Source organism: Xenopus tropicalis, chromosome 1, assembly GCF_000004195.4.
Source record: "Xenopus tropicalis strain Nigerian chromosome 1, UCB_Xtro_10.0, whole genome shotgun sequence".
Taxonomy (NCBI): domain Eukaryota; kingdom Metazoa; phylum Chordata; class Amphibia; order Anura; family Pipidae; genus Xenopus; species Xenopus tropicalis.
The window spans coordinates 118,893,978-118,921,219 of record NC_030677.2 but is presented as its reverse complement, the minus strand read 5'-3'; the positions used below and the strand labels follow the sequence as shown (position 1 = coordinate 118,921,219).

The 27,242-nt window shown below is 36.9% G+C and overlaps 1 protein-coding gene across 1 annotated transcript; it reads left to right on the top strand.

Annotated features, from left to right (window-relative positions):
* The first annotated feature begins 1,265 nt into the window (after positions 1-1,265).
* On the top strand, positions 1,266-27,242 carry haus6 (HAUS augmin like complex subunit 6). The gene is given in 17 exon segments (NM_001142148.2): positions 1,266-1,638; positions 2,675-2,770; positions 4,601-4,679; positions 6,333-6,465; positions 6,567-6,714; positions 8,036-8,098; positions 9,181-9,235; positions 10,098-10,271; positions 11,643-11,836; positions 16,194-16,323; positions 17,543-17,645; positions 18,489-18,591; positions 20,819-20,876; positions 21,785-21,964; positions 23,134-23,269; positions 24,226-25,284; positions 26,107-27,242. Coding segments are annotated over 17 exon segments (2,943 nt in total). The 5' UTR covers positions 1,266-1,504; the 3' UTR covers positions 26,205-27,242.

Genomic DNA, 27,242 nt, shown 5'->3' with positions numbered 1-27,242 from the left:
GATGCGGTTCCCAATCCGACAGAAAATTAAACCTGCCTGATCGAGATCTGGCCAATTTTAGGCCAGATATCAGTCAGGTAGACTAGTCGGGGTGCCCATAAGCTGCCAAATCTAGTGTCACTTGGTGCATTTTTTCTACTGGTGTAAATATACCAGAAGGGAAAATGCAATACACTGCCTGTCAGTGCACACATAGAGGCCCATTTATCAAAGTACGATTGCTTTTGAATACAAAAAAAATTGTATTTTTTCTAAGTTTTCGTACTGTGCGTATTTTTGCAGTTTTTTTCGCTAATTTGCACAATTTTTTCCTACTGTGTGTCAAAATTTACGCAACATAATCATATTTGTCGCAACGAGTATGAAATTTCGGATTCATTCAAGCTTCGGTATCGTGACTTTCCTTGGGCCAGGTTGGAGCTGCAGAGTGCCATTGAGTCCTATGGGAGGCTTCCAAAAACATGCACAGATGGATCAAAGTCAGAAAGGTTTTCCCAACGTTTACGATTGTTCGGATACGAAAATTTTGTGACTTTCGGATTGCCAATACGATATTATCGTGACTATTACAATTTTTGCGTTAGCATTTTCGGGACATTTCCGATCATCAGAGATTATCGTATCTAATCCGAATTTTACCCATTTCGGGATTTGAACTTGTACTTTGATGAATCAGCCCCCATGGGGCAGATTTCACTGAAAAAAAATACACACCTTGCGACACTTGTCTAATATTATTGCATTAATTGTATGAACATTGAGTGCAGTTTGTCAGTTTTAAAATCCAGGATGAAAGTGTGAGCACTAGGAAGCACCAGTAGAAACTAAATTGGACTAGCAACGAAAGATTGTAACGACAGGTCATACGAATGTCATTTTAATGATGTCAGAGTAATATGGAACGCACTTGTAAGAATGTAACCTTGATAACTTGCACTTCACCTGACTGATCTTTAGTGAACCGAAGGTATAGACCTTCATTTCACTAATCTATGAGTAAAACAGCAGCAAGAGACCTGAGTAGACATGGGCTACTATTTTCCGGCCTTACACTACACATTGCATCGTCTTTAGCCAGGAACTAGAACACTGGTATAACAGTCATACTTCACAAAAACTGCAAACTTCCCTGATCTCAGAATGCGTCACGTTAAGCATAATAGACACCGCCCATGTCCCTTTTTCCCATTGGTTGGAAGTCAAAGTCGACTCCGAGGGACTTATTCCATGACTTGTGTTCTGCGTCACTGGGGAGTGATTGGTGGTTGCGAAGTTGTGTTTTGGCGGGGAACCGAAAGGAAATGATGGCTGCCCCCGTTCACCGAGCTCTACGATTTCGTCCAACTAATGATCCCTCCCCGTTAGCGTTTTACGCAGTTCTCTAATGCCGTTCGATTATTTTCAGAGCAGTTGTAGCTGCAGCCTTACTGATTGTTTTCTAGGCACGCTAGTCGAAGTATTTTTCTGGTTTTGGTAGTCGGTACTGACCCGGTGCTTTGACAGTATGCAGAGCGGCACCCGCCCCCAGCTTGCTTGGCAGAGGGAGCATATGTGGCTGGCTCTGCAGGGATTGGGGTTCGAGTCGGGCGTGGCGGCAACTATTGCAGGCAAGACCCTGGCCCATGTAACGTTTGGAGAGTGAGTATCCAAGCTTGCAGTGTGCCTAATGCCTAGCTTGATGTACTTGGTAAAGACAACTATCTTGCATAATTAAATAAAAAAATCCCAGCAAAACAAAAAAAAAATCCCTGCAATTTTCCATTTTATATTAATTTTTAATGTTCTAGTTATTTGTATCTAGTTTTTGCTTTTTTAAAGCAGTATTTGTTCTTCCATTTCTGGTCTTTAAGTCTGACTTTTGGAACTGTTATTGTCTAATAAGCAGTTGGCCGTAGCTACATTGTTTCATGAGTCAGGTAGACACTGTTTATAATTACAATAAGATTTACAAATACATTTAAAGCCATATGCTGAAAAGTTGCCTGTAGTTAATGTTGTATACAGTGAAAGAATTATTTGTGTTGACATTTAGGGGCACATTTACTAATCCACGAACGCTCTGAAGGCGTCCGAATGTGTTTTTTTCGTAATGATCGGTATTTTGCGATTTTTTTCGTAGTCAAGTCTGAAAGTTTTGCCCACCGTTTACGAGCGCTCAATACGAAAAAGTCACGACAATATACGAGCAAATCGTAACGGCTACGAAAAAGTTGCGACAATTCGCGCAAGTCGTAATGGTTACGAAAAAGTCGCAAAAAATACGAAATTCGCAAAATATTCGTTTTCCAATCCGAATTTTTCCCATTTGGATTCGTGGATTAGTAAATCAGCCCCTTAGTGTGTGAACCTGACCATTCAGTGTGAATTTGCTTCTGTGTTCCACTGGTGTGTCTGGGTTTGGAGATTCTAGTAGTTCCTTGTGTGTGTGTGTATATATATATATATATATATATATATATATATATATATATATATATATATATATATATTTATTTATTTATTTTTCACTTTGTAAAGGGGACACAACCCTTCCAAAGCTATACTAAATGTTTCTCTCTTCTTTTATTGTGAAATAATAAATGTTAACATTTTTGATAGTTTGTGACAGTTTGAACATGGTATGTTGTAAATCTTTAAGTGATCTTATTTAAGTTTTGTATTTGCATTGATCTAGAAACATGTTCGACAAGCCAAATAAGGATGCATTTTATGTGGTCTTTCACTTTCTTTTTGGAAAGCTGGATAATATGCGATGCAAGGAGGTTTTCAGGTAAGCATTTTGAATTCACTGAAAATATTTTTATGTTTTCTTGTGAGGCTGCAGTAGAGACAGTATTCGAAAAGCATCACTGCAAGGGCATGCAGATCCTCTTAATCGCCTGGGTGATAAGGCTTTGACATTACCACTGAGATTCTTCATGAAGGAGCCCACCTTACCGACTAGGACCACAGTTCGACCATTGTTGACACCAGGTCCACCACATAAGCGAAAGCTACTGTGGATTTTATTTCAGCAGTTAATTTCTATGTTCTCTGATGACATATCCCCTACTGGTTTCAATTTAACTCCATCTGCAGGCAGCCTGCTAGTATTGGGTTATAAGATTGCTGCTAATAGGTATGCTTAGATTGTAAGCTCTAGGGGGCAGGGACCTTCTTCCTACCTCCTTCCTACTTCTTCTCATACCACCTGGCACTTATTCCCTGTGCATTTATATATATTTATTGTATTTATTTATTATAACACTTGTCCTCACTGTGTGTAATTTTCTATTTTGTAAGATTGTACAGCGCTGCGTACCCTTGTATACATATGTACCCTTGTATACATATGTACCCTTGTTGTACATATGTATAAGGACTCTGGCACACGGGGAGATTAGTCGCCCGCACAAATCCCCCTTGTCACGGGCGACTAATCTCCCCGAACTACCATCCCACCGGTGAAAATGTAAGTCGCCGGTGGGATGGCACACACTGCGCAGGCGATTTCGGAAAATCGCCCGTGTGCCAGAGCCCTAAAGGGCCATGAAGGACATAGACCGACTCTATGTCCTTTATAATGGCCAAGCTTCTTTTTACTACAGGTCTATTTTCAGTTGTTAGCAAAAATGCCTTTGGTAAAATAAATATAGGAGAAGATTTGTTAATAGTAGGGCACAAACTCAGACAACACAGCTTTCTTTTAAACTGCGCATCCTTTCCCATTTTAAATAATTTATGGAAAAGTTACTGTTACTTCATTTCTGTAGGAAAGACCATCCATTTTTTTTTTTTTTTTTTTTTTTTTTGGAAGAGCATATCTATGGATGTAAAAAGAGAATATTTGTCCTAACTGTTTTAATATATTGGGGCTCAGTCACCAGGAATTAAAGGTCCACACTTTTCTCTGCACAGCCAGTTATCTGTACTCATTAGTAAGCTCCCTCTTGAAAAAATAATTTACCTCTGTTTCATTGCCTTTACACCATAAGAAAGGGATTAACAGTGAGCACAAACCCCTATATTTAGGTGCAGTTCAAACCAGATATACTAAAAGTGTAAACAGAATTATATATGATACAATCACTTGTATCCTATACTGCACCACTCCACTAAAGGTATATCGCCTAACAGCCTGAAAGATTGTGCACATAAAGGGCAGTACTGACTATATATTATAATAGAAGGGAGTATTTCCAAGCACCACTAGGTGAATGATGAAATTAAAGGAGGAGATAGTAATCCCAAACTGAGGTTCCCTTAATGATTGTATACTCAGTAGTAAGTTTATGGTCATCGAAGTTACAGGCCTTCATGTAAGTCGCAAATGCTTCAGCGTGTATACGAATAATAAGAACAGGAAAGAGAAGACAATAGCGTAACTTTATTTATTTTTACAAATAAGTAAAGGAAGTGCTTGTTGTCTATTCACAAATGTCTTCCCATATGAAGTACTTAAAACTACCATGACACAGGATCCAGGGCAGTTTGTGTATGATGGAACAAGGATTCTGGATTATGGAGGGCTAAACATATTTATGTTCTGCCAGACAAGTCATGTTAGCTCAAAAAGAGAGGTGATAATCAAACTATAGTTTTCACAACATTTGTTTTCCAGGTATTGTTGGCCTCCAATAGAAAAGAAGAGAGATGCTGAATTCAGAAAAGCATGCTATGAATGGCTTAAAAAAATTTCTGTAAGTTGTTTTTGTTTAATAAAACTTGCCTGTGTTTGTTATTAACCAAATTAGTTTCATATAGTTGTTTTCAATTGAGGTATGCAAAATGTCAGACAACTTTATGTATTATTTGTGCTATTCTTAGCAACTTAAAAATGTGCTAGTCTTTGAATTTGCTTTCCTCTTCTGCCTCCCTTTTTTTTTTTTTTTTTTTTTAAAGCATCCAATTGTGCAATTGTGAGTCACTAACACCCCCCCCCCCGCAGTCACACACCTATTGCTCCATGAGACTACAATTTTCTTTTTATTGCTATTTAAACATCTCCCAGTTTCTAATTCAGAATGCTGCCTTAGCAACCAGATAGCCACTACTAAGAGCTACAGACTTGAATGCACAAACTACAAAATTAAAATTGTCTCAACTGCATTAGGTATCAAAGGTATAACTACACCTTTTATGTGTTTGTTTTTTTTGTAATGGCCTAAAGAAAACCCAGGTCACCCCCTCTTTAGGTATAGCTGTTCTTAGTGCCCATAATTAAAGGACATTTAATAGTAATGCTGCAGCATCCCATTAATCACTTAGATTTCCTTCTCCTCCTGTAACTCACTCGGCCCCCTCCCTCAGGAATTTACTTTGGCTGTTGGCTCCTGGGCATGCTCAGTTTTTCTTGGCTCAGATTACTAAACACATCTTCCATTCTAGCAGCCAATGAAGAGACTGCATTGTTGGTTCCCATGGAAACTCAGCTCTAGCTGTCTGCTACTATTTTTTTTCTCCCGGCCTCCTGAGCTCAGCTTAATCATTACAGAGACAGTTCTGCGTATATGAGCCTGCATTTTTTATGAAATGTATGCTGAATAAGGGCCTTTGTGTGTGCTGTTTGCAGGTTTAAAGTGAACCTGTCACCCAGACATAAAAAGCTGTATAATAAAAGCCCTTTTCAAATTAAATATGAAACCAAAAGCCATTTTAACACATCCATGCCCCTTATAAAAGCATTTAAAAATCACAGCTGTCAATCATATATTGCTTACCCTGCCTCTATGCCTAACAGTTACTTTCACTTTCAATTCAGAACTTATTAGATGTTGCTGTGCCCCTCACATTCCCCCTCCCTCCTAACCATCTAATTTCGTAACCAGTGCATGGACATGGGTTTCAGGACCCCCCATACTGGCACAGAAACAAGATTTTGGCAGGATGCAAAGCTTGCCTTAATAACAGTGTCCACAAAATGGTGCCTGCCTGCTTGCTGCAATTGTGAATTCCAAGGCTGAAGAAAATAAGATTAAAATCATTTCTACAGTGTAGGTGAAGTTTATTTTGCTTGACAAACACAGTAGAAAACAATTTTTGGAATTATTTCTTAGGGTGACAGGTCCCCTTTAAGAAAGAAAAAAAATGGCCACCGGGAGAAAGCTGCTATTTGTTTTAGAAAAATGTGATGGTGCTGCCAAACAGAGGGGATATATGCAGTACAAATGATGCCATTTTGGTGGGGGAGACATGCCCAACTAATATACATTGTAGGAAAATGTAAGCTTTTCATGTCCTTTAAGTCAGACAAGGAACTTTCAAAATAGTGAAGGTCCCTTGCGTATTTGTTTATAATAGATCCAGTGTTTGCTTGGTGTTTCTAAGAGAGTCTAATACACTTTTATTTGTAGGATGAAGTTGGTGCTGGCTTTCCTCAAGTGGTGGCTTCAATATTTCTCTCACCTGGTGGTCCCAAGTTTGTGCATCTCTTGTATCATTTTGCAAGATATGTTATGTTACAGCATATTAAAAGAGATGCTAATGGTGAGTTTTGTTCTTATAGTCCAGTTCTTTATATTTTTTTTTTATTTAACTATAGGTAAAAATTATACTTTGCATTTTTAATATGTATTTTTTTTCTCTAGGTGCCAGTGTTTTTATCTCTGAAGCTCTGCAGTGTAAAATTCAAGACCCCCAGAAAGCATTGGCAAGAAATAAGGTGGCTCGCCAGAAGTATTTAATGGTTTTGCAGAGAGAGAACCTTGTTATCAAAGAATATCAAAGAAAAGCCCAGTATGTGTTAAATCTTACTGAAAATGCTGAGTAGGGTCCTTGGACAGCTATGTTTTAGTCATAACTCTTACTTTTAATAGGGGAACCTTTCTATTTGCAATACCAATCTTGTAGCCAGAACTGTACAGTGTTACCACAAAGCTTTGCGCTTCAGTGCCTGCACACAAAGTTTACGATGCCCATGCGGTTCAAATTGTGAAGTGCAAAACAAGTTTTGTGTGCTTACAAATAATTTACTACTGTTAAACCCTGCCTACTGCTGTGTGCACACTATTTTTTTTAAAAAGTGTGCATGATTATTTATGGGATGTTGATCTCTCTGGGTGCTTGCAATGTAGTCTGTCACCAGCCAATGCACTGCAATTCTGATAAAATAGCTTTTGATTTTTACAAAGTTACTACTACTGGAGTTTTCTGGTGACTGACTAGATTAAAAGGGAACAGTGAATCTGAAAGAAGGTGTTACACCACATTCCAATAAATAAATAAACATGGGGAAACGAACACTTGTGCAGAAACTGGGCTGCTGTCTTCTTTATTTAACATGTTTCGAGCTGTAAGCTCTTAAATTGACAATGCACAAATATGGAGCTGCGTTCACCTTCTGAAGGTGTTCTGAAGCAGGAAAGTTAGTGGCCACCTTCTTTCATAGCCATGATGCTGTTTCTCCCTCCTTTATTCGCTGCATGTGCATCTCTACTAATAAACAAATTTATTGGTGCCAGTATGCCACCTATAGAGAATGCAGGAACTTATCTTCTGCTGTTCACAATAATAATTTTCATGGAATATTAGGACAGGGATTGCTGTTTTATAAGTCAGCATTTTACAGATAGATTACTGGAGCAACTTAAATCTAACCGCTATCTGTATAACACATCCCTTAATTTTGGGTAATATTCATTTGTAACTTCATTATCCTTTAAAGAGGACTTAGGAAGGGTTTTGTTTTTTTTTAAATGCGTATCTATATAGGCCCGATGCTATACATTTTTTATATTCTGACATCCAAACCATTGCTTGGTTGATAGCGTAAATTAATACTGAAATATTAATCTGGAGAGCCGCAAAGCAAAACTTATTTAAAATAAAGACCCATGGCAAATTCTCTTAGAATACCATTTTCTACATACAAATACAATTTTTAGGTAAACTACCATTTAATTAACAGCAAGTTTTGTTTTATGAAGAACATTCTGCAACCTTTTGCCTTAGTTTGCATGTACATTGTTTAGCTTGCTAGCACTTCTAAATAATGCTAATATTTAAACTATGCATTATAACTTGAATTCAAATTTCTGTTTACATTTTTCTTTTGTAGGTTACTCATAAAACAAATAAGGGACATGCGTTCAGAACATGTTGCATTGCAGAACCAACAAATGTATGTAGTGCTTTTATCTTTGTGTGGTCCTTTTTATGTTTAAGTTAACTATGGCTAAAATAGAAGATGCTCCTATTTGAAAATATGTTCCTTTATTTACAAAGTTTTAAAACCGTTAACTTCAGTGGCATATTTGGGGATTCCAAATGTTTTGTCACCACAGCAATGGCTTTATGGTGTAAAAGGGCTTAAAGGGGGAATAATGTCAGACCAAAAACAGCATTCATGTTCCTTACAAAAATAAGTTACTTTGCATTGTACCATTTTCATTTTACTTTAACAGATCACTCCCTTTTGGAGTTTTGGATTACAGGAAAGCATCACTCATGTCTGTTTAATAAGCATGGTACTTTTGTGTAGTTTGAGACTGAGTGCCAATGATTACCCATAAATTGCTGAGGGCAAAAGAAGTGTTCTGTCAAAATTAAAATGAACATGTGCATAAAAATGGTACAATTTTTAATTAAAATAAATTGCACTCATCAAAGGCCCACATCTTTCCATTTGACACTGAAGCCCCAAAATATCTGATGCCAAATTAATCGCACTAACTTGGTTCCTATACTCACAAATGAATAATCAGATGAGGCTGTTATATACCTAGATAATGGTTTTCCCAACTGGACTTGAATATTAAAATGTTTTTTTGATTGGGGAAAAGGTCTAGGTTATCTTAGCAATACAAGTGCCCTCATTATGAGAGGAAATGGCCTTGTCCCATTAGAAAGCATATTACCTAGCATTTGAGTTACAACATATACAGTATATTGGGAACAAGTGGGAGCAGCTCCTAATGTGACTCTGAAAACCTTGTATAACTTTAAATGGTCAATTCATAGGCATTCTACTTAAAGTGCAGAGACCTACTTTAGTTCTTATGCGGCATTGTGGCATGTCCCCAAGTACTACTTTTTAGGAAAACTAACTCTCCCACTCCCACAAGATTTTGGAAGTATTGGTAGGTGCTGGGGCCTCAATTGGTAACAATATTTCTTGCTCTTAATTGGCTTTCTGAAGACCTCCCAGCTGGGACAACATGTGTGATTAAATAATTTTTTTTTTTTTTTTTTTTTTTGTAATAGAATGATTGAAAAGGTAAACGGTAACATCAGTGATAAGGATGAAAATATTCTTAAGGTATGTTAAACTCTTTAAGTTCCAGAAGAATTTTGTTCAGTGAACATTTTGTTCTTTTTTAATTTTTAGTTTACCTCAGGCTAAAAGTAGTTTATTTGTTTTGGAACAACCTGAGCTTTCAAATTTTCTCCAAATGTTTCTTTAATTCCACTTCTGTACCAAGGAGCATGAGTTGAACCAAACTGAATCTTGCTTCCCAAGACACATTACAGAAAGTAATACTATTTCAATTTACACACGTGTGTGTTCTTTAAGTAATACTGCCATGGGAAAACACAATTTTTTTCAAAACGCATTACTTAATAGAGCTTTTCCAGCGGTATCCTACCCAGGGTGCCACAACCTTGTGCTCTGATAATCTTCAGCCACTCTTTACTGCTGAGCTGCAAGTTGGAGTGATATCACCTCCCCCCCCCCCAGCAGCCGATCAGCATAACAGTGGGAAAGTAGCAAGATAGCAGCTATCTGACACCTGTATTGCTAAAAGTGTTAAATATCAGACTAGCCCTCAATAGTAAAAAATCCAAGTCCTGCTCATAACTCCTCTAGTTATAGTAGCTTATCTGAAAACAGTTCTAATGTGTAACGCTGGCTTCTTCTGAAAGCTCAGACTCGGGCACAATGAACTGAGATGGCTGCCTAACATACCAATATTACAACTAACAAAAAATACATTTGTTGGTTCAAGAAAAACATTTTAAATGGTAGAGTGGATTATTTGCTATGCAAGCAGTATAATTTATAAAAAAAATACACCATAAACATTACGACAATCCCTTTAATGTAAGAGCAGCTAGCAATATAGCTATTTTCTCCTTTTACTAACCACAATTATTTATTTTTTTCTTTGATATCTATAAAGATACGGTGTATGTGGAATGCTGTTATGCAAATGTTAAAGATGATTGAAAAGGAAGTGGATGTTGTGGATGCTGTGGTCAGAGGTAACATCGATCAGTATTCTTTAGATGGAACAAACACAACCTTAAACATCCCAAATCTGCTGATATCCAGAATTGAAAGTGAAATGCACAGGGTAAGCAATATTATGTCAAGTCAGTATTTTCTCAGATTTAATGTTCTTTGAACTTGTATGATGTAGAGAGTAATATTCTGGGACAATTTGCAATAGGTCTTAATTTATAGTTTTATTTATAGTTTTTTTAGTTTTCACTTTTTGTTCAGCAGCTCTGCAGTTTGGAGTTTTAGCAGCTATGTGGTTGCTAGGGTCCAAATTACCTTAGCAACCAGGTAACTGTTTGAATGGGAGCATGGTAAATGAATAGTAGAGGAAAAGTAACAATAAAACTGTACGTTCACTGAGCAATAGTTTTTTGGCTGCTGGGGTCATAAACCCCTATTTGAAAGCTGCAAAGGGTTAGAAGAAAAAGGCAAATAGATTAAGCTAGGGATGCACCTTATCCACTTTTTTGGATTCGGCCAAACGCTTTGTAAAGGATTTGTCAGAGTACCGAATCCTAATTAGCATATGTTAATTAAATTTTGGAAGGGTTAAATAAGGAAAAATTTTCAACTTCCATTTTTGGATTCGGTTCGGCCAGAGTCATGAATTCGGCCGAATCCAAATCTTTGCCAAATCCCGAACCGAATCCTGGATTCGATGCATCTCTAGATTAAACACTAATAATGAAGACCAATTGAAAAGTTGCTTAGAATAGGCAATTCTATAACATTGTAAAAGCTAATTTAACTGTGTTATTTAAACCTTAGCAGCCCAATAGCATTTGAAATACCAAGGCTGGCAGTTGCAGAACAAAAATGTTAATGTTTCAAAAACCATAAATTCAAAAAGTCTTAATTGCATATCATTTTTGAATTCTGATAAATTGGATAATTTTATGGGGCTATAAAAACCAAAGGGATACCCAGTGATGAGCGAATCTGTGTCAAAATTTGCGAAACAGCCCGTGTCGTTTTTTGACAATTTTTTTTACCGCGGGCATTAATTTTTGACCGCTTTCCTTTAAGTGACATCTCAAGGCTACCACATCCCTTTAGCACTAAATATTTGTGCCTCTGAGGATGCCCTCAGTAGCTCACTCATTCATTTATGCTGCTTTACAGCTGATGCTATCAGTAACTTGAGCTTAGAGACTGGAGTATAAAATACAGTATATACAACATAAAATTCACAATACACTGACTCATGCTGCCATGTAATAAGAATCTTTATTAAAGTCTGTATGATAACAGTGATCATAGTCATGATGATAATGAGTTAATATTCAGCCTTGTAGAATGGGCTACTGCGCCATACACAACCTTTCTGCTGAAAAGATGTCCTAAGATCCAAGATGGTCAAGATAGCTGGCAACTGAAGGCATAGATCTTCTGTTTACATTGCTTTTTATGATAGTTTTTTTTTTTTGTATTCTTAATAATATAGTTGCAAATGGAGAATGTCTATGAAGCCGGAAAAGTAAATCTTTTAACAGTTGTTCAGTTGCTAAATGAAGCTCTAAAACTGGTAAATGGAGAACGCTGTCTACATGACTGCAAAGAAATTCATCTAGATCTACAGTATCTTAATGGGAAAGCAAAGTTTGAGAGTGAGGTTTTAACAAGACTGAGAAATATGAGGTAAGGAAACAATTCTATTTTACTGGATATAATTATTTAGCAATATGGTTGCATCAGATAATTGTGTTTGTATAAATTATACAGTTCTCATGGAAATGCAGGTGTGGTGTGTCTTAAGTTTTTGTTTTTGTGTACACTGTGTGCATCCCTTGCAAGGTAAGTCCATTTTTAGTTAGCGAGGGTATTGTTGTATAGAAGGATAGCTTTTTGGCATAGTAAAGAAGCTGGAGATAGCACAGTCTGTCAAGGTGAGTAAGTCCCAAGTCCATTGGCACCCCTAGCAGGCAAACCAGTAGTGATAAAATCCATGGAAAGCATCAGAAATATAGGGGCCTATTTATTATCCTGTTGCAAAAACAATGCTGTAAAAAGCTGTGTAACATAAATGGCAAGTTTTATTAAGGTTTGTTTTATTTTATGCTGTCTGAATGCCAGATTTGATGCTGTTATTTCCAGCAAAAGTCTCTAAGAAAAAATATAAAAATAATTACTCTGTTTTTTTACACAGCAAAGGCTGCCGATGTGTGGTGAATTTTGTTGCCATTTCTTAGATTTCATATTGTACCCCATAATGTACAATGTCCTTGCAGAAGCACTGCACAGTTGGACAGTTCCACAACACATGAATGTATGAGCTGATTTCACATTCACACTTTTATATATGTTATAGCTTTTAGGGAAACATTTTGGATACAATTTAATATCATACACAGACTTCACCTAACCCCCCTGATACTGCATCGCATGAACAGGCATGAGTCACCCCAGTGCCCCAAATGCAATGCCCCGGAGGCAAACTTTATACATCTCTGGCAATGGCAGACCATCCAATCCTACTGGGCACAAGTAATGAGTTACATCCAAGAGAAAACCTCCCTCCCAAACCACCTAACACACAAGGTCTGCCTATTGGGAGTGGTCGATGACCTTATCCCAACAATCCACAGGAGAACCCTCTTTCACAGTCTACTGTTCTATGCTAGAAAATGTATACTAATACACTGGATGGCTCAAGCCCCCCACATTAGATAGATGGTTAAATCTCTTCAGAAAATTACTCCCCCTGTTCCAATTTGCATGTGCTTTCTTATATAAAAAATCAATGATGTAAAACTGCATAATGTTTATTAACGTGTTGAAAATGCAAAATAAAAACAAAAAAAAAGAGGGATTGTTCAATGCACATTCCCTCGTCTTGTTTCACTAGTCATTTAGTATCTAAGCAAGTGCACAGAGGAGTGCTTCCACCACCCCTCTTTTGTGTAAATATTTTGAATATTCAATATGGTGTACAGCAGGGGTCTCAAACTCGCGGCCCTCGGTACAGTATTTTGTGGCCTGCACCAACGCCTTCTCAAAAGCAATGAATGGATCACGATTTTTATTGCGATTCAAGGGATAATGCAAGGCACGGCGGGCGGGAGCTGCTGATTGCGGAAATGACGTTATGCCATCATAACAGTTGTTATGGGAAGACGTTCTGTGTGCACAATTAGCTGCTAAGGAGCAAACTGTGCACACAGAGCGTCTTCCCATAATAACTGTTATGATGGCATAACGTCATTTCCGCAATCAGCAGCTCCCGCCCGCTGTGCCTTGCATTATCCCTTGAAAGCTAATTTTTTGTGAAATCCCTTATGCGGCCCAGCCTCATCCTGACTTTGCCTCCTGCAGCCCCCAGGTAAATTGAGTTTGAGCCCCCTGGTGTACAGTAAACTTAATTTGTAAGTACCTGTCCTCTACTGATATTGTTCCAACCCAACAGTTTAAACATTTAGCCTACCATATCACTTCAGTTTGCTTTACTTGGTGCTAAGTCTACCAGGTAGGGACTGGATCCCCATGTTGATTTTTTTTTTTCTGGCTGTGTGAGCAAAATTGATCTTCTTTTTCCATACAATTTTTGTGTACTGGAATCAAGAGTTTGTGTGTGGATGCTCTAGGAGGGAAACTTTCCTTTGTGGTTCTGTCTTAATATTTTTAGTGTACTTTTTATTTCTAAATTACACTGTTGTAATATTGATGCATAGGCAGCCCTCTCAGTGCATTGCACCTTAGTCTGAACTTTCAATAGGAGTCAACGCTACACATTAGAACTGCTTTCAGGTGTCCTACTGTTTCTCCTACTCCCATGTAACTGTAGGAGTGCTATTTTGATATCCGTGACAGCTGTCTGGGAGCTGCTACCTTCCCATCAGAACTGATGGGCTACTAGAGGGCACAATATCACTCTTAAGTTACAGCAGTAATGAGTGACTGAAGTTTATCAGAGCAAAAGTCACATGGCTGCCGCGCCCTAAAAAATGAAAAACATGGCTAGCCCCGTGTGAAATTTCAAAATTAAATATCAAAAATTGGTTTGCCCTTTTAATAAACATAATTCAATATAGGATTCTTCTGGAGAAGCTATATTAACTGATGCATTTTGAAAAAATCATGTTTTCCCATGACAGTATTCCTTTAAAGGGGTAGTTCACTTCTAGGTTAACTTTAAGTATGTTTTAGAATGGGCTTTTTTTATCATATTTTTTAAACCGTTTTAAATTTGTTGCCTCCTACCTCTTTCCAGGTTTCAAATTGGGTTCACTAACCCTGCCAGCCAAAATACTATTGCTCGGAGTGTTTACTGTTTTGTTTTGCCATGAATTGCTTTACCTGAAGCATACATTGACTTTTATTACATTACATACTAAATCTACTTGTACAAAATGGCCAGATTTGTTTTGATTCAGAGATGACTGAGTTCTTTCAGTTCCACCCAGTCATACCCACACACAATTGGATGGAAGGGATCAGCAGGCCTAATTTTTTTTCTGATTAGCTAGATAGAAGTACATTATTATAAGAGTGGGTCTGTCACCTCAGGTACCCACAACACACAGATGGTTTTTTTTTGCGTTAGTAAACATTTTATAAATTGTATGATCATGCTGATCTCTGTTTAAATTGCTCTAGCCCTTCTACTAGTTGCTTTTATTTCTTTTGATCTTTACGGTGTACATAGCATTGTGACATTGTTGCCATTTCTTGTCCTTGCATTTTGTTGTTACTGGAGGCCTATGAAAAGAATTAGCATCTGTCAAATAGCCTTATCTTTTTGTTTTGCTTTTTTACTGCCTATAAATTTCAGTACAAGCTATTTTTATTCTGGGACATTGCTCAGTGCAGCCTTGCCGAGTCTCTTTTTTAAGGTTGTGTTGCTGTAGTATGACACCATTTAAATTTTTTGAACACCGCTACCCCTGCTGGGCGGCTTTATTCATCAAAGCATAGTAGGGGATTTATTTCTTCCATCATTATAGATGTTTGCATTATGTTTTGTTTGTGCATCTTTTGTGGTACAGTTCTGTGATGCCTGTCTGCTAGAGTTACATAAGTTACCTATCTGCTAATATCACATAAGGCAGTGCTGTCCAACTTCTGTGATACCAAGGGCCGGAATTTTTCCGGCCTCCGTGGTAGAGGGCCGATAATGGAAGCTAGTTTTGACCACTCCCCTTTTTAAAACCATACCCACTTGAAACCACACCAATGTTATCGCATGACCATAGCCATATTAATGGTGGTAGTACAGCAAAAACCTGCCATACTCTGCCTGCCCTACCCTGCCTGTGTGTGCCATACTCTGCCTGCCCTACCCTGCCTGTGTGTGCCATACCCTGCGTGTGCCATTCTCTGCCTTCCCTACCCTGGCTGTTGTGTCCCATACCCTGCCTTCCCTACCCTGCCTGTGTGTGCCATACTCTGCCTGCCCTACCCCCTGCCTGTGTGTGCCATACTCTGCCTTCCCATCCCTGCCTGTGTGTGCCATACTCTGCCTGTCCTATGCTGCCTGTGTGTATGGCACATACAGGCAGCATAGGGCAGGCAGAGTATGGCACACACAGGCAGCCTACAGAGACGCAATGCTGGCACTGCTCCTACAGTCTGCACAATAACTATATATTGAACTTTTTAATTGCAGTACCACCACAGTATATGTTCTTTTCATAGTGTGCAGGGTTCATTTGTAGGTTTCTACTGCTCTGTCTGAGGTGTGAACAGGTGAAAAATGTGGGTGATTACAGCATGAGCCTGAGGTGTGAACACTGCAGGGGGTGAATAATGCAGGGATTAAAAGGTGTGAACACCACAGTGGATTACATTTTTAAACAATAACAGGGGGTTTACAGCCTGAATCTGAGGTGTCAACCATGCAGGGGGCCAGTTCTGATACCATTTAAAGCTTACACAAAGGTAAGCCATCAAAGCAGCCAGACAGGTGGGTGGCCACACGGGGGGGGGGGGGGGGGGGATGTGCTCTGCTTGTTTGTTAGTTTTTGTGAAGATTGCTAATTTATTTTGTTTTTCATTACAGGCAAAAAATAAAACGTGAAGATCTGATGTCTATTGAAAAATCTATTTCAGACAAAGAAAGAGAATGGGAAAGAAAATGGGAAAAGATCCTTGGGAAGTCTCCTTTCAGTCTATTAAAAGGACTAAACCCAGTAGGTTTCTGTATCTGGTTTTGTTATATTAAAGTTATACTATACTGTTCTAAAGGTTTTCTTTTTAATTTGCTATAATAAAGGTTTATTTTATTGTAATAACTTACTGTACCTATTATTACCTGGGACATATTATTTTTTTATATATCATTAAAATAAATGATATTTTTTCCCTTAAAGAAAAGCATTGTGCAATTGAGAAGCTCTCCAATGCTATCAAACACTGTGGTTTCATTATTATTCAGATAGCTAGTCGGGTCTTTACTGCCATTATTGGCTGGACTTTTGTACAGGCTCTGACGAAATTACATGGATTTTTATGTTTTGTTTTCCCTCACTCTATTGGTACTATATGGCATATGGAAAGTTGTTTTGGGAAGGAAAAAAGCCGCTATAAGCAAAAAAAAAAAAAAAAAGGATAAAACCCTGCCATTTGGCAACTATTTTATATTCATAATGTCAAGAGAGTAATTCTTAAAAAATGCAGAGAAATAAGGTATGTAACTTCTTACAAGAAGTATTGAAGTCACAGTACACAGGAAATAGAATTACAACCACGTTTCAACCACACTGATCGAATGTTGCCAAAAATGGACAGTTGGAAGGGCATTGCCCGTTTGATTTGTAGGTATTGATGTGAGGGAAAACTTGATTAAGATTGATTAGATACATTTTTTTAATCCCCCAGTGTAGACCATATTCCGAAATTGTAAATATTGTAGGGTTGTTGAAGTCCTGAATTAGCCCATAAGTGTAAGTGAAGTAAGAGACAAGGCAAGTGTATGTTTCAGGCTTTTCAGAGCTGCCATCCATGTCTTATGGGGCATTTTCAGGGTGCCTGGCAGGGTGACTATATTGGTAGGATGACTGTAGGGGTCATTACTGAGCCCCTCCACAGAGCATTAAAAAAATCTGGAGGAGCATATATAAGTTGTAGCGTGTCTCCCTTAGTTTCCGGGGAAGGTAACAAAAATTATTGTATTCCGTGCTTTAGATATGCTCTTTTTATACTGCTCTGTGGTACTTAAAATCTTCAGTATTTGGCTTTGTCATTCCAGTTTTTCTCTTATGTCTTTTCTGTGTGCATAGAAGTACAGGTAAGGCTGTATGTCTTACCTTTTTAACAGAATTACTTGCATATCTATGGAGGGGGAACATAATGTACTGTGTGTAGAACTAGTTTACATTTATGATACAATTAATGTTTTTGCTTTATTAGGCACTAGAATTGAACCCTCCTATGGCCCCTTTTTCATTTGACCCTGCTTCAGAGGAAGTACTGAAAAGTAGTGTATTTTGTCATTACCCAGCTTCTTTGCCTGGTAAGTAGACTTGTATACAATAAAATAATTAAAAAATTTTAACTCTTATTTTGAAAATGTAATGTTGTTGTACTAGTTCCTAGTTACAAAACATTTGAGTTGCTTATTCTGTCTATTTAGAAAGGTAATTAAGTTACTTTTAGCAACAACATGCTGGTACTGTGAAATTTACTTACTAATTGGAGTCAAGACTTTAAAGGTAATGTAATAAAGTATCTTAAGTTTGCCCATATGTAGTAACCCATAGAGACAAATCAGATATGTGGATTCCAACAGCTGACCAGTAAATGCTACATGCTGATTAGTTGCTTTGAGTTACTAGTCAAGTTGGTTACAAATCTGGCATCCTGAATTCATAGGATGCTCATCTTCTAGTGCTGGTCTTAATAATAATAATAATAATAATAATAATAATATTATATATATTTTTTTTTTTACTGTTGCTGTGTGTTGTCGTCATACATTACAATTTTTGTTTATACTGTTAAAGGAACATAATTAGCATATTTGGGCTAGTGTAAAAGTTTGGCTTTGGTTAAAATTCAACTTGTACCTATTTTTGAGGGTGAAAATCCTAGAGATCTGGATTGTATTGCTATGTATCTTTTTATAAATCTTACAGAAACTTTGCTTGCAATGCACTTTAATTTCCCATGAAATTTAAGTGAAATCTTGCATTTTTTTTTTGTTGTTGTTGGGCTATTGAAGTCATGTAGACTTCATGAATTCACTAATGCCCCAAAGCTTCCCAAGGAACAACTCCTAGTATATTGTTTAATAAGCATTTTTGGAACCATCCTCAATCACTTGCGTTCATGTAGTTTATGTAAATATGTTTAACAGATTATTCTCACAAAGAGAAGGCCTTAAAGGACTTAAATCAAGATCATGGCGGAGAGTTATTACAAAGGTTAATCGGTGCCACAGTTTTAACACCCTCTGGAAGGTATGCATCTATAAATGTATATTCAAAATATATATTTCAAACCATTGGATTTAAAGGGAAAACATTATATATGCTCATTTGGATTAATTTAAAAAACGCATAAGCACTATAACTGCAAAAAAAGCTATATATATATATATATTTTTTTTTTTTTTTTACTCCCCCTTCTCTCCCCCCCCCCCCCCCCCCCCCCCCAAATGCAGAGTGTTGTACAATGTTGGCCATTGATTGAAACGGGAAAATGTATTGATAACTTTTATTGGTCACAAATTTATGCAACTGGTACAGGTATAGGACTGGTACAGGTATAGGACTTATCCGGAAAACCATTATCCATATTACGTAAAGGCCATCTCCCATAGACTGTTATAAGCAAATAATTCTAATTTTTAATAATTTCCTTTTTCTCTTTAATAATAAATCAGTACCTTGTACTTAATCCCAACCAAGATATAATTAACCCTTATTGAAGGCAAAACAATCTCATTGGGTTTATTTGACATTTATATGATTTTTCAGTAGGCTTAAGGTATGGAGATCTAAATTACAGAAAGACCCCTTATCCAGAAAACCCCAGGTCCCAAGCATTCTGGATAACAGGTTCCATACCTGTACAAAAATTATTTTAAATCCAACATGTATGTGTAAAATGCATTTCCTTACCTAAATTAATTGGTCTACCTGAGCTAAGATTTCTATGCAGAGGCTAATAAAGTTAACACCTAGTTGTGAGGTGACTGCAGTGCTGTGGCAAATGTTAATAGAAATGTAAGAGTTTTTTTATGTTAGACCTCAAATTCCCCCTAGCTGCATCAAGGTGATGTTAGCAATATATCACAGTAATTCCTCACGAATAGTGCAGTAGGTACTGAGGACTCCTTCCTGCAAGGACTTACAGTCTGTACAATTTTGATTTAATTGTTATGCTATGCCTGAAGCAGGGATTTAAGCTGGCCCGGAAGCTCACATTTTATAAACTACAAATTCAGCCAAAAAAGGGGTCGCTGTATATTTCCCCCTTGGAGAATATGTCAGATCCTCCCTTACCTTATTCCTTGTTAGTCATGTATTCTGGTGTTCTCTGCTTTTCAGAGAATTTGTGCACAGCCCGTCATGTCTTATCCAGCTTACAGCGAGCACTAGTAGTAATGTTCTCAGACAATTCAGCAAATGAGGTGGGTAGGAAGAGTAGTCCCAACCTGCAGAGTAAAATGTAAGGTGGTAGAAACAGAAGTAGTACAGCAAAGTGCATAAACTACTATAATTATTGCACTTATATCCTGCCCTGCATGTTTTAGTTTTCCCCATTAATGCTGAAGTGCCTGCATTCTGCAGCACTTCTAAGGGGTGCAGTAGGCAACTGTGCATCCCCCTAATGATCCCTTTTCAGTCATAGTCAGATTATTACGGTTTCCTCTCAGTCTGAGAAATATTATATGCTTAATATTTAGTGGTTTTTCTGACAGAAGTTTTAAGATGGCAGAGAAACTTCTGATTTGGCCCCAACCTTCCCAATTAATTATGTGCAGTGACAGGTATCCAGTCTTAATGTGTGCTGTACATGTGATGAATTTTGGGCCAAAAATGCTTACACCAGCTTTGTTTATCCCAAAATCTGCTCTGATTATGTGTGCAGTGGCAAGTGAATAACTTTCACTGCACACATAATTAAGATGGTTGGAGCCAAATCAGCTGTTTCTCTTACACCCCAAAAAAACCCATAGCCTATTTCTGTAGAAAAAAAAATCTAAATTTATTGCAGATAGTGTGTATGCACATTTTACATAAGCTCAGCTGAATTAGTTCCTTTTTTTTTTTTTTTTTTTTTTTTAACTGTGCTCTCATACTTGCGGACTCAAGTATCTTTCAACATGTTATCAATTGTTAAATGAGCTGAGAGTGCTAGACCAAAAGGACTAGGATTAATAAACTTTTTTTTTTTCTATACCTGTAGTGCTTATTGCCATCTACCTACTAAAGAAACATGCCTTTTCAAACTTTATTTAATAATTGACTCATATTATATGATTTTTTGTGATAACTGCATAACTAATCGTAAGAAGACGTTTTATATGTTATTTCTATAGATCTAGGAATTTGAATTTCATGACAAACATGTTCTACAGCTTTTACTGAACAGTAATCCCACCTTAATACCTGTTAAATAAGTACTGTATTTTGCTTTATTCTCCCTTTTTGTTTTTCATTTTTTTTTTCTTTTGTTAAGGAACTCTTCACGTGGAATTGCAACTCCAATTAGACGCAGAATGTCTCTAAATGAAAAAGTATGTATGTTACTGAATATGAATGAACACTGAGATAATAAAAGAAAGCTATTCTTAGTTAGCTGCTTTTTGAAATTATTGCAAACATTTTATGTCCGGGCAAAATGTTTGGTCTGGCCTACCACTTGTATGTGAGTCAATGGCAGACCAAGAAGTGAAACAGGCCACACTTCTTTTCCACTTCTATTCATAGAATGGAACGGTATTTGGCGTTCAGACTGGGTTTGGAATTTGATCAAATCTTCTGTGGAAATTATGGATTTTGTGCATCCTCAATATGAACAACACTGTGGAATGCAAAATATAATGCAGATATGAAAATAGCATAGATCATGTGACCTGAATATTCCGAATGGATATTATAAATACCGTATAAATATTTGGAAAATCAAAAAACTGCTTATCTATGGAAAAAAAAAATTCCTTTATTCAACCAAATCCCTGCATAAAATGCTTGTATTTTTTGCATCCTAAACCATATCCTGGGCTTTTTAAATGCTAAAAGACATGGAAATCCTTATAAAATGTAATTTTGCCAAGTTGTAGTCCTCCACCCCCTTGAGAATTTTTAGTTTTTTCCACCCTAATACCCTTACTTTTTAGATCAATCTGTTGCTGAAATGCTTGCACAAGCTCCATCTTGGATCTGCCAATGTCTTTATTTCACCAATGCTTTCTTTGGCTGCTGCTGCTGCTGCATACAAGGGCATTGATACCTGCCTTATTAGTATTATGCATTTGCTTTCATTAACTATTACTCAAGATTGTTTATACACCATTCTGACATGAATGTGCTAGCCATATATTATAACTTGTTGGATATCTCTATATGTTGATATATATGTCATTTAAATGTTTATTTTGTCGATGTTGTGATTTTTTTTTTTAAATGTTTCTCTACTTTGCAGGATTTTAAGACTCCAAACATGAATGATCGAACTGGGTTCCAAAGAACTCCAAGTTCTTCAGTACAGAAGAGAAGGTCTGATGTGAGCTGGAAAACTGCAGCAAATAGTCCATTGCCCCATACACCAACACCTTGTAAACAAGATCCCAAGAATATGGCACGGCAGCAGCTTGCTCAGCAGGTTAGAAATAGCCGTTTTTTCAAATATAAAATTAGTTTGCATGCTGTTTAGGTTCACGACTGCCTGAAAATTGGGAGATGTACTGTCACCCTTTAAATGGGGTAGTTCAGTCATTTTGAATGTGAACTACCCTTTTTGTTTTTCCAAAACTTAGATTTAAAAAAAATACATATTTCACTCTCGTATCGGCTTTGTAAGCTAGGTCAACAAGTTTAACTTGAAATTTGGTACATCAGGTGGTACATTTAGCTGCAGCAGCATTATCAGAGTTATCTCAGCTAGGAAAGTATACATGATAAAAGTTGATCTGTTACAGAATATAGTAAAGCTTTAAGGATCATTGTCAATAGGGACTGAAGCTGCATCTGCTTTTGATGTATTACATTGTAAAAAGTTAGAAAGTTGAAATACCTATCTGCACTATTAAAGGACATGTAAACCCCACATACAAAAATTTAATCAGTGAATAGCCTCTTTGAAATCTTTCAATACCTGCCACACTGGTTGTGCAGACGTTAGTAGTAAGGCTGCAACATCCCCTTAATCACTTAGATTTCCTTCTCCTCCTGAAACCCACTCGGCCCCCTCCCTCAGGAATTTGCTTTGGCTGTTGGCTTGCAGGCATGCTCAGTTGTTCTAAGCTCAGATTACTGAACACGCCCCCAGTCTAGCAGCCAGTAAAGAGATGGCATTGCTGGTTCCATAGAAACTCAGCTCTAGCTGTCTGCTTCAATTTTTTTCTCCTGAGCTCAGCTTTACCATTACAGTGCTCAAACAAGGCAGAACTTTTATCAAAGACAGCTCTGCCTGTGTGAGCCGGTATTCTTGATGAAATGTATGCTGATAAGGGCCTGCATGTGTGTAGGCTGTTTGCAGATTTAAATGTATCCAATTATGTATCAGAGAGAAAATGGCCGCCAGGTGAGAGCTGCTATTTGCTTTAGGAAAATGTGATGGTGCTGGCAAACGGAGGGGATATATACGCAGTACAAATGCTGCCATTTGGGTGGGGGAGACATATTTGGAAATATGTTCTTTAATTATGTTAAATGTTTTTTTGCTTTTGTAGCAAAACACCAGTTAGCATACTTTGTATGTAATACTATTTAGGCATAGTCCATTTTATGTGCTGCAATAAGTTAATTTTGTTTTTAACTTAATTTGGCCAGGTTGCCGACTACATTGTTTCTGAAACGCCTAGATCATCAGGAGGAAGGGGAATGGAGCTGGATGACTTATTAGGCATTTTATCCTCAGATCCCTTCTTATCAAGGAAAGAGATCCCTAGAACTCCTGAAAATTTAAGTAAGGTTTTCAACAATTGATTTTTTTCATATAATATACACTGAAGACTTTATAATGGTAATTGTATCTCCCACTTCTGTAGAGCATTATTTTTTATACCTGGTGCTATTTTTTGGCCTCCAGCCATCCAACATGTTATGCATGGTCTAGTTTCTCAGCCTAGAGAACAAAGGAGAAGGTGATAGTATAAAATTTGGCCAGACAGATATTTCCCTGTTCAGGTCACTTGCATACTGCCCATGCTATCCTCTGGGTCAGCCAGTGATCCTAACATGCAAACATGAACAAGGGGTTTATTAGGGGCAGCATTTTTTTTTTGCTCATTTGACCGGACTGGTACCTAGCTTAATCTCTGTCCAGCCGTATGGTTTGCCACAACTAAAGCATATTCCTTTTTTCTGCACAGTTAGTTATAATTTTAAGAGTGTATCTTATACAATTTAGCAACTTTCCAATATGCATAAATTATTTTCCTTGGTTTTAACGTTATTTGAAAATGTAATTGCAATTGAAAGCAGTATTTGTTTATCCCTTGCTAAAACCCTGTTTTTTTTAAAAAAAAAAAAAACCTAGCAAAGCCAGCAGGGCTTCTTCAGGTCTGTTAATCATCTGGCTTTCAGTAGTAATTACTGCAATTGATAATAGCAATTACATTTATAAGTAACTTTAAAACCATTGAAAAATTAATTTATATTGGGAAGTTTAGAACTGCAGTATCTATTATTATGCCAAAGACAATGCAAATTTTTGTTTACCATGATTCTCCGATAGCAGTTCGGCTGTCACAAAGCATATCTGCCTCCCTGAGGTTTTGATGTCTCAAGCACTTTCATTTATAAATGCATCCAAACAAGTAGAAAGAAATTATATCCTTTAAAACACTATCTACCTCCAATGGTACACTGAATATGTCATGGTAAAATTTTGAGTTTTTATATAAGCGTTTCTATTTGTAGTTTCAGATATTAGAAGTTCATGGAGAAAAGCTATCCAGAGTGAAGAATCTTCAGATGTTGCAAGCCCTGTGCCAGCTCCATGCATGGATTCGACAGCAGAACTAGAATCTGCACATTGCAGTCAAATAGATTTGAGCATGGCCTGCTTTCTGTCTACTTCTCATGCTTCAGATCAAAATGATTGCTCAGGAACAAGAATTCCTCCTAATACCAGTGGAACTTGTGCTCCTAGTCTTCACAGTGATGTTGGTCACCAGGAAATAAGTCATCAGAAAAGTGAAATTGATTCATTAAAGCCAGGAGATTTGAGTCTTCCTATAAAGGAAAGTAGGCATGCTGATACACTGATAAATCTCCTTGATGACAAAATTGAAGAAAATGAGAATGCTGACACAATGATCAAACCAACAGAAAATAAAAACAAAATTGTTTTTGGCAACCAGTCAATTAGTAAATTAATTGACAAAACAATGTTTATTTCTGTCTCTGGTCAAGAAAATCTGTCTGCACATACAACTCTCTCATGGAATTCATCAAATGTGTTAACTTGTGATAGTAGTTCAGACAACCATGAGGTAATCCAGTTTGGAATTTTGCATGAAACCCTGCCTGAGAATGCTGGGAATGTAAGTCTTAATAGCACACTTGGTTCATGGGGTAATGAACATTTTGAGAAAAGTGATTTACCAGACCATGACTTTACCTTTGATATAAATGAACATTCATCCAGAAGTGTGGAGGGTAAAATGGATATACATTCTATTCGCAGTCGGTATGAAGCCCTCAAACGGACTTTAACATCTTTGACAGATGAAGAGCATCATGGTGATAATGACACCTCTAGTATGAGGTTTACCAAGCATAAATCTGAGTCAAGTCTCACACTTGGATCTGCTGTGTACAGCCCTGTGGAAAAAGCTTTAACATTGGACTTGGAGTATTTAACTACTCCCTCACCAAAGGACAGAAAACTTTCTCTCCCACAACTGATATCTTTTTCTCCAGAAAACATTAGTTCAGAGAAGCAAGCAGACCTTTTAGATGTTTTTGAGCCCCAAGGTGAGTTGTTGTTTTTTTTTTTTTTGTTTTATCATTTTCAAGAAAGCTGTGAAGTCTGTGCAGTTGTGTGTGTGTGTGTATGCAGTATATTTACAACCTTTATTTTACACAAGTACAATACAGTGCTCCTCCCTAATAGTATCTTTTTAGACCAGACCCCAGGATTGCTATGTGGAATAAGTCAGATGACACTGGTCTTCCATATACAGGTGGATCCAATTTTCTATGCTACACCTGTATTTCATGCCACTGTAAGCTTTTATGTCCAAATATCTATACACATTGTGGTATATTTTAGTAGTATATTTTAGTTGTAGTATAAGCATCTTAGCACCATTGTTGCCGAACTACAAGATCATACCCAAGCTTCTTATCACAGATGAAAAAAGTTGAGTTGCCTCCTATTCAGCCTGTTAGTTAACTGTTTTTCTTTTCCATTTTAACTCATATTAGTCTACCCCATTCATATACTTCAATTTTTCATACCTGATATTCTATTTTTCCCTATGGTAGGATGCTTTGCCATATTTTTCTACATCGCTACTGATGGTTACACTATTGGGCACTTTTAAACATAAACATGGTATACCAGGAAGTTCTTGTATTTTCTGACTACAGCTTTTATATTCAGCTGCTTTGTGCATTCTAGTTGGCCAGGCAGAACAATTGTAGAATTGCACACCCTCTATTTGTGGGGTTTTTGTACAATGCAAATACAGGTATAGGACCTGTTATCCAGAATGCTCTGGTGTGTAACAAATGTTTACAGAATGTGTGAATTCTAAATTTAAAGCAATTTGTTATTTACTTTTTTTCTTTTAGATTTCGAAAACCCAAATAAAACCTTTGATTTTATGAGCTCTGGTTTAGACCTCCATAAAAGCACAGATGAAGGCCTGGAACAGCTAATTAAATTATGAAGTTATGGTTGTATGTCTGACAAATCTGTAAGATATGTTGATAGTTAATATTTATGAATAAACAAACCTCAGTTTAATGAGTTGAAAAGCCGCCATATACCTTTTCCTTCCCTCAGTAATGAGTAATGTGCAGTGCTAAATGGCAAACACAGGTTGCTTTTAAAAACATTCCGTTATGAGTGACATGCTAGAAAGCAGAAATTGAATCAATCTCCCTTTATTAGATTTTGTTAAAGGTGTTGATAAGGTTAAATGATTCTTTCAATTAACTTATTTTGATGTGAGGTTTCATCTCTCCATTTTGCTTATGAAGAGTAAGATTAATAATAAAAGTAACTATTTTTCCCTCAGAGCAAATATGCTTTGCTGTATTTAGAAATTGAATTTTGTACACATTTCTGAATTAATATCTAATTCAAGGGTAACCACACCACCTTTGGATTAGTGAAAATTTGCACTTTTAATCTGTCAGTGAAAATATGGCAAGCTGGATTTTCTAAGTAAAAATCTTCTATATACACTGAATATTAAAGTCTTTATTAAATGGATAAAGATGAATTAAAGGTTTACAGAGTTAGCCACATAGTAACCCTTGCATTTTATAGTGATTTCAGATTTCTTTGTCATAAAACATATCCACTCACAACTCAAACTGGTAAATACCTCCCAAAAGCCCTTTCATTTGAACACTATTAAGGGCTGTCCTGAACTTTTTTTTACTGGCACTCTAAAATAGACATGGTAGGAGTTGTCTTACATTATATCAATATTTCAGTTTTTCTCTTACTTTGCACAACTTGTTTCAATAAATTAGTCATGTATCAGATGTTTTGAGCACCTAAAAACCTGAAGGAAATAGTCTTTTTTTTTTTTTTTTTTTTCCTTTGAAAGAGGTTTTATTTATTTAATGTAATTAAATTTAGACTAACTTTAGTTATACTAACTTTAGCTAGTAATGTGGCCTAAACTAAAATAGTCTAATTCAGTTTCTTCTGAATAATGGTGTGAGACAAAAACCAATAAATATTTTCAAAAGGA